Source organism: Helianthus annuus, chromosome 1, assembly GCF_002127325.2.
Source record: "Helianthus annuus cultivar XRQ/B chromosome 1, HanXRQr2.0-SUNRISE, whole genome shotgun sequence".
Taxonomy (NCBI): Eukaryota; Viridiplantae; Streptophyta; class Magnoliopsida; order Asterales; family Asteraceae; genus Helianthus; species Helianthus annuus.
Window position 1 is genome coordinate 7,303,760 of NC_035433.2, and position 7,985 is coordinate 7,311,744.

The following is a 7,985-nucleotide window of genomic DNA, read 5'->3' on the forward strand; positions in this document are numbered from 1 at the left end:
TATCCAAACCGAAATACCCAGTTAACCATTGATTTTAGTTCAATTCAAGGCTTCTTAGATTCTTGTAATAGTTTCTAGTATGTAATAAAAACAAAACAAAATGACGGAACAGATGGTTATACCGAACACGAAAGTTGGTAGCGGGTCGGGTTCCGTCGTAAACTCCGACGACTCTTCTTGTTCCGACGTATTCTTTCAGTGAGTTCGTGCGGCTTCTTTTATATAAAGGAAACAAGGATTAAAAGAACAGTAACTAAAGGAATGTACCAAAACGAAGGGAAGTGGTTCCGTCGTGACTTCGGGTTTCTCCGGTGAACTCCGATGCGCTTCGATGTCCGGTCTTCTTCTCCGACGGCGTCGGACTTCTCCGGCGAGTTATGGTGTTATCGAAACAGAAAGAGTGAGAGGTTTTTTCGGGTGATTTTGATGGTGTCGATCTCATAGGGTCTCACATAGGTTGTATATATACTAATTCAAATTAAATCACATTTTAATTCTTGAAACTGATACAGAGATTTAAGGGGATTACAAATTAATTAGTTTCCATATCTTTAATATAAAAGTTCCCTATTTTACCCTTTAGATTAAAATTTAAATTAAATTTATTATACCTTTAATTACAATTGTGCCATTGATCTAAGATCTATCATCTACAAAATCAAGGGCTCAGATAAGTTCACGCAGTTCACGCTGGAGAAAATGTTCACGTTTGAACCTAATCCTATATATATATATATATATTGTAATATATTATATGTGTGTGTGTATAATAAGTTTGGTTCGGTTTTGGAAGGTATGAAAACCTTATTAACAGTAACTGACCCACCTGTTATTGATATTGTTCAGTTATAACGGTTTGGTTTCACTGATTAATTTGATTATGAGTCGGTTAATTTAGTTTTTTACACACCCCTAATTCTAGCTATATTTATAATTCATCTCTATTTTTAACTAAGGTATATCAAATTAGAGTTTGATATTATTCTCTTAAACAAGTATCTATCTATTATTTTGTGTTCTTTGTAAACTCTAAAGATTTTTTTAACAACATGCTTTTTCGTCTTTATAGCATATACAAGTGGGTTATACGCACGCAAGACAGATGAATATTTAATAATTTGTGTTGAAACGTAGAAAAAAGTAACTGCATCGCAACGATATATTTTTACATAGAAACAAAATATGTTACATTGATAAAAATACACATGTAAGTTATGAATAAGGGCTCTTAACACTAGTTATAGCCAAATCTAACTTATAATAAAAGACTCCAAATAATGCCACATGTCATTCTCTTCTTCAACCTCATAAATTTATTTATAATTATTTAATAAATTTCTTTTAATATTAATATTAATAACTAATATATAGATATCATTTATTTTTTTATCATTATCTTTATCTAATCTTCTAACTTATAATAAAAGACTCCAAACAATGCCACATGTCATTCTCTTCTTCAACCTCATAAATTTATTTATAATTATTTAATAAATTTCTTTTAATATTAATATTAATAACTAATATATAGATATCATTTATTTTTTATCATTATCTTTATCTAAGATTAATAAATAACTTCAATTTTGCAATTTAGACCCTTTGTTTTTTTTTACTTTTAACCCAAAGTTTTTCATCTTTTACAATTTAATCCCAACTATTTTTTATTTTCAATTTGGTCCACCATACTTATCATCTTTCCTAATATTTTCGCTTTGTTCTAAATTTTGTGAGTTAATGAATCACAACGTGCGTGTGGGGTTCAAATTTTTTTTTCGTTTATTTTTTCCCGTTTGACTGGCCCGTCGCAGCACATCTACTTTTCTCCGTTTAACAAGTTCGACCAACGCACGGGTCCTGGATTAACTTAGTTATTTTTTTCTATGTTTTACGTTTTTGTTTAATTTCTCTGCAACGAGCGTTCGTGATTCAAAGATTTCATGTCTGCTTTTCGATCGGCGTTATTTTTTTCGTTTTTATTTAATTTGTTTTTACGAGCTTTTCAGGTGTTGGTGGTCGCTGACACTACTTGACATAGTTTTACAACAACCGATGCAAGGCAGAGGCTTAATACTAGTACTCAAATAAAACAAGCACTACACCAGTTTTGTCGACGTGTTTATTGATTTTTATCGGCTAAGAGAATAATAAGTGACACATGAAAGAGTTATTCGCATACGACATGATTAAAAGATGATGTTGATGGAAAAAAAGTATTTAAATGAAAATAAATATACGGCTTCTAACTATATTTATAACACATTATATATTATAAATAAGCAACAAGTTTTAGCTTAGGGTAATTGTACCCTTGGTTTTGGGTGTGTTTTAAAAAAAAAGGATTGTGTCCACACATAACAAAGTGCTTTGCATTGTAGGCATTATTTTAATCAGTAAGTAACTAAGGCTTTAATGATGATGATGATGCAAGGTGATTTGTATTAAAGTTTGAGATTATATATCTTAAATTTTGATTGAAAGTAATGGAAATGTTTGCAATTTTACTGATCAAGTATGAAGATGCATGTTTTTAGGGAAGTTGGACAAAGGCCTAAGTAGTTGTGAGGGGGAAATAGTTACCAGTTTTAGCGAGGAGTTCGAGGTTAGCAAATCGTTAGAAGGCTTGTCAAACGAACACCGGTCTGGGAGTGGTCGGGCTTATGCCAACATGTCATCATATTACCTTTTTTTTGTAAATGCAATTTGTACTTTTTTTCTTACAACGCTTGACTCAGATGTTTATATTTAGGGTTTACTCTTGTGGTGCTCTAGCGAGTGCCGATGTTGTAATGAATCAAACAATACCGAACAGTGTTTTTGGCTTTTATGAAATGTGAATGTGAGCCCGGCCGCAACGCAGCGGTTGTTACATCTAGTTTACTATATTTATAACACATTTCCAATATAACTACTATAATAAAAGAAACCAACTTTTTGACACGTGTCATTCATTGAAGGTATCCTCAAATTTATATTTATTTAAATAAATAAATAATAAATTAATATTAAATATTATTATACTTTAATAAAATATTATCCTCAAATCTAAATTGTTAATTTAATATATTTTTAAAACAAATATCTCTCTTATCTACTTATCTTATATTAAATATATAAATAAAATTAATATTAAATGTTATCCTAATTTATTAAAAATATAACTTTTTTATTATTTGGTATACAAAATTATGTTTATTCAACTCGAGTAAAACATGAGGTTTTTAAGGATATAATTTTTTTTATATAGTTGTTAGATTTTTCAACACGACTATACACGGGTTTTTTTAAAGATACGACGTTTTTAGTATTTAATATACAAAATTACATTTATTTAGGATATAATTCTTTTTATTATTTGGTTTTGGTATATTTTTCAACCCGACTATACACGGGTTTTTTTAAAGATACGACGTTTTTAGTATTTAATATACAAAATTACATTTATTTAAGATATAATTTTTTTTATTATTTGGTAGATTTTTCAACCCGACTATACATGGGTTTTATAAAGATACAACGCTTTTAGTATTTAAGTTTTTAAAGATATAACTCATTTTTAGATCTATTTAACACGTGTAATATACGAGGTTTTTAAGGATGTAATTTTTTATTATTTGATAGATTTATTCAACCCGATTATACATGGGTTTTTTAAAGATACGACATTTTTAGTATTTAGTATATAAAATTACATTTATTTAATCTGTGTAATACACATGCTTTTTAAATATATAACTTTTTTATGATTTGATATATAAAATTACATTTATTTAACCCGTATAATATACAAGGTTCATAAAGATATAAGTTTTTATTATTTAATATATAAAATTACATTTATTCAACCCGTGTAATACACGAGGTTCTAACCTAGTATATGTATATGAAAACTCAAAGTTCTGCGAGCAGATTTAAATTAATTTTGTTTTATTTTATCTTAGGTTTTCATTTTCTTTATATATAAAAGACTAATCCCCATTCCCCAACTAAATTTTGTTTTATTCTAGCTCTTGACTTGAGGTGTTGTCGCTTTTCGTGTGTTTCCTTTTCCTGAATTAGGCCCAAAATCAGTCTTTTTATTGGTTTTTTTTCTTATGAGATAAATTAAATCATTTATATATACTAACGTTTTACTTTATTTTTTCAAGTATGTAAAATTGTTTTTTAGGATCTAAAATTTTTAAAATTATAAAGCAAGAGAGGTTTATACTAAGAATGTTAAACGGGTCATATTTAAAGGTTAGCGAATAAAACCGACATGAACCAAAATATTTAAATGCATTATATATACTTTGGACCATTCAATAAATCTGACATACAGTGGAAACAAATAAAGCAAATAGATAGAATTCTTAGAGAAAAAAGTTAGATTAAATTTTGCATGACATGAAATATGAAATACACAGTTTTGGGTTTACTCTAAAAGTGTCCGGGTCCATTTCAAGTTTAAGCCGCATACACATTTAACTAATCGGGTCGTGTTTGTGTCAACCTAGTAGGTCTACATGTTGACCCATTTAACTCATTTATTTACTTTTTATTATTTTGAAAATTGTGATTTATGTAAAATATGTTATATTATTTTCTTATGTCAATTTTCAATGTTTAAAAACAAATTGGCATAGTCTAAAACATATTCGCCACATAATAAATTAATCATAAAAGTTATAAGTAAAACCGGAATTTTAAAGTGTCAGAAAAAAAAATCTTTTTGGTTAAACGAGTTTTTTTTGCGTGTCATCCCACAAACACATGCCTCGTCCTCAGGTTTATGTGTGTGACACGATGGATTCGTGTCATGTTCGTGTCTGATCAACTTATTAACACAACCCGTTGCTTAAAAACATAAACATGAACATTAAACAAAATATACAAATATTTTCCTCAATTAAAAATAAATCACCTGAACCTTTTCAATCAATAAAAAGAAACCAAGAATAAAACAAAAAAAAATACAAATAAATGTTTCCAATAACTACTAGAAATTATTAAAAATCTTAAAAGGGGTGAGCACGATTCAGTTCAGCCAGAAACGATTAACACCTTAAACCACCTTAAACCAAACCATAACCGAACCATATTATCCATTATTCCAACTGCGTTTTTGTTTTTGTTTTTGTTTTTCCACTACGATCCGGTTCTCTCAATTCTCTACTCATTTTTCCACGCAAACACAACCAACGAAAACCCGAGCCCCGACTGCCCAACATCCTTACCTACAGGACCCGACCAACTCATCGCGGGTTGACCCGAACCCCACAATCTCTCCGCCGAAAGACAAGTTTGAAACAAAAACACTGCATTCCCCATCACCTTCCCAAAAAACCAACTATAAACATCCCAATAAACTTCAACAGGCAACCCATCAACCAAAACAGTATAATTCCCTCTAAACTTCCATTGCAGCCTCTTAACTTTCATCACCATTTTGCCGTCAATTCGGATCGAAAGAAACGGATCATCACTACCAACTTGATCACACTCAATCAAGATCTCATGAACCTGACCCTTCCCACAAAACTGAGCACTTGTTGCATACACTTTCTTACCAAACACATGCTCTGTTTTCGACACAAAAACAGAGTTTGGTGAACAAGTTATTGAACAATTCATCTTTTTGTACACTTCTTGATCCATATCTCCTAACACCAAGATCAGTTCTTGATTGATTGTGACTGCAAGATAGAATCCTTCAATGGGTTCGGGTGAAGAAGATCCGTATTTTGCAGATGAAAGATCCCATAAAATGTCGGTGGAAATAGGGCCTGTTTGGAGGGTTTTGGACCCTTTTCTTTTGGTGAATAAGTTTGATTTGATTTCATGTTTTGAGAAAGAGTTGTTGGTGGGATCATTGATTTGGACAAAAAGACTCTGGCCCATTAAGTTTTTGGTCCATGTGATGGTGATGATGAAGCAAGATGAGCTGTGGAGTTTGCAATGGTAGACACAAGTAACAAGATTTTGAGTGTTCTTGTTTGGGGTGGTTGTTTGGGTAAGAAGATTAGTACCTGAAGAAGAAGAAGCATCAGCAATTTGAACACCATTTTCTCCAAAACAAGAAGGGAAATCTATCATTTTTTTGTTTTTTTTACCTTTTTACCCTTGGTTTTTGAAGTGGGGTGGGGTAAAGTTAGGGGCTTTTTAGGGATACAAGAAAAAACTGCAAAAAAAAAAAAAAAAAAATTTTTTTTTTTTTTGAGAGAAGGGTTTATGGGTGTAAAAGATTCAAGATTTGTTGAATGGTGTAGGTATTGGGTGCTTGCTACATGAAGGTTTTTAAAGGATTTGAGGGTTAGAAGAGGTCAAGATTTGTTGAATGAAAAACATGAAGCTTAAAGGGGGGGTTTACAAAAGGCCAAAAGGGGGGGTTAAGGAAATGGGAATTGTGTGCATGAAGCTAAAATGGAATTTTGAGTGATCTCAAAAGGGTTAAAAATTTATTGAATGAAATGTGCATTGGTGTAAATTGTGATTAAAGAAGGATTTATGGGTTTAGTTTAAAAAGGTATAAAAAAAAGATTCAAGATTTCAAGATTTGTTGAATGAAATGGGCATTGAAGAGGGATTTATGGGTTCAAAAGGGAAAAAAGATTCATGATTTCAAGATTTTTTTGAATGAAATGGGAATGGTATGGTATACATGAAACTTAAATTGGTAAAAAGGTTCAAGATTTCATGATCTTTTGTACCCAAAATAGCTTCTTTACATAAGAACCAAGATTTGTTGAAGTGAGAAATGTGCATGAAAGCTCAAATTGGTAAAATGGTTAAGATTTCTTTATGTTTTGTGAAGAATGCTTTCCATGACTGAAGAAATGGGATTCATACAGAAAAGGACAACAGCTTTTCTGTGCTCTCTCTCTCTCTCTCTCTCTCATACACAATACACAAAGTGAGAGCAAGGAGGGAATTGGAATGAGTGTGCCCTTTCATGCTGAGGGACCTCTTTTTATGACTGACCTTTCTTTTTTGGCACAATAAATTGTGTTTTCTCAACAAGATCTTTGCTTAGGAATGTAAACAACAATGATGAAAGCATGTTGCTCATAAAGAGGTGAGTTTTCCTTTCTTTATTACAACTTTAGATCAAACTTTGTGAAGATTATATTGTCTCAAGCAAACTTGTAATGATGTTATCAAACTCTTTGTAGGTGGTCTTTTCGAGTTTAATCTATATTCTATAATGTGATTTAACAAGCATATTTGGTAATTTTGATTTTTGAAGTTAGAAAGTATATTATTAACGATGATTTGTTGATTTATAATGAGTTACATAAATCTTGTTATGGAAACGGTCCATACTCCTGTGGATAGATTAAACATGGGTGTCCGTGTGCACGCGTGTGTAATATAAACCCGTGTTTTCCGTGTTTATAACGAGTTACATAAACCCGTGTTTTCCGTCGCCTTTCTACAAAATCTCACCGCCTCTTCTCTTATATAAACACACACGTACGCTAATAAATTAGATTTTGAGTGTTCTTGTGGAACAAAAAAAAAATTATTTCTCTTACATCAGCAACCCTTAACCAATGACCGTTTAAAAGTGCAACATGTCTACCAATTCGATAATTTATAAAACGAGGCCTACCAATACCACGAGTTGCATGAGCAGTTGATCTAGATGGTGTAAGCTAACCACGAGCATCTATTGATCTAGTAATTTGAAAAACTTCCCATATCACTTGTCAATAATTTATAAAACGAGGCCTACCAGTACCACCAATTACATGAGTAGTTGATCTAGACGGTGTAAGCGAACCACGAGCAACTATTGATCTAGTAATTTGAAAAACTTCCCATATCACTTATAGGGTACATCACATCCTAAACATGATTACTTTTATGATATTCTCTTTTTGGTAATAATTTAGTAATATAACTTATAGTGGTAATAATATAGTATATAACTTATAATAATAAATGAAAAGTTAACATTTTAAAATATTTTACACTCTTGCTTTTAAATTTCACTGTTTGTGGAT

General features: G+C 31.0%; 1 protein-coding gene across 1 annotated transcript; it reads right to left on the reverse strand.

The window, feature by feature from the left end:
- Positions 1-4,870: 4,870 nt before the first annotated feature.
- On the reverse strand, positions 4,871-6,897 carry LOC110943732. Its single transcript, XM_022185469.2, has 2 exons — positions 6,093-6,897; positions 4,871-6,008 (listed from the first exon to the last, which is right to left on the reverse strand). Exon 2 carries the CDS (start codon positions 5,878-5,880, stop codon positions 5,152-5,154), a length of 729 nt encoding a protein of 242 aa, XP_022041161.1. The 5' UTR covers positions 5,881-6,008; positions 6,093-6,897; the 3' UTR covers positions 4,871-5,151.
- Positions 6,898-7,985: the final 1,088 nt, after the last annotated feature.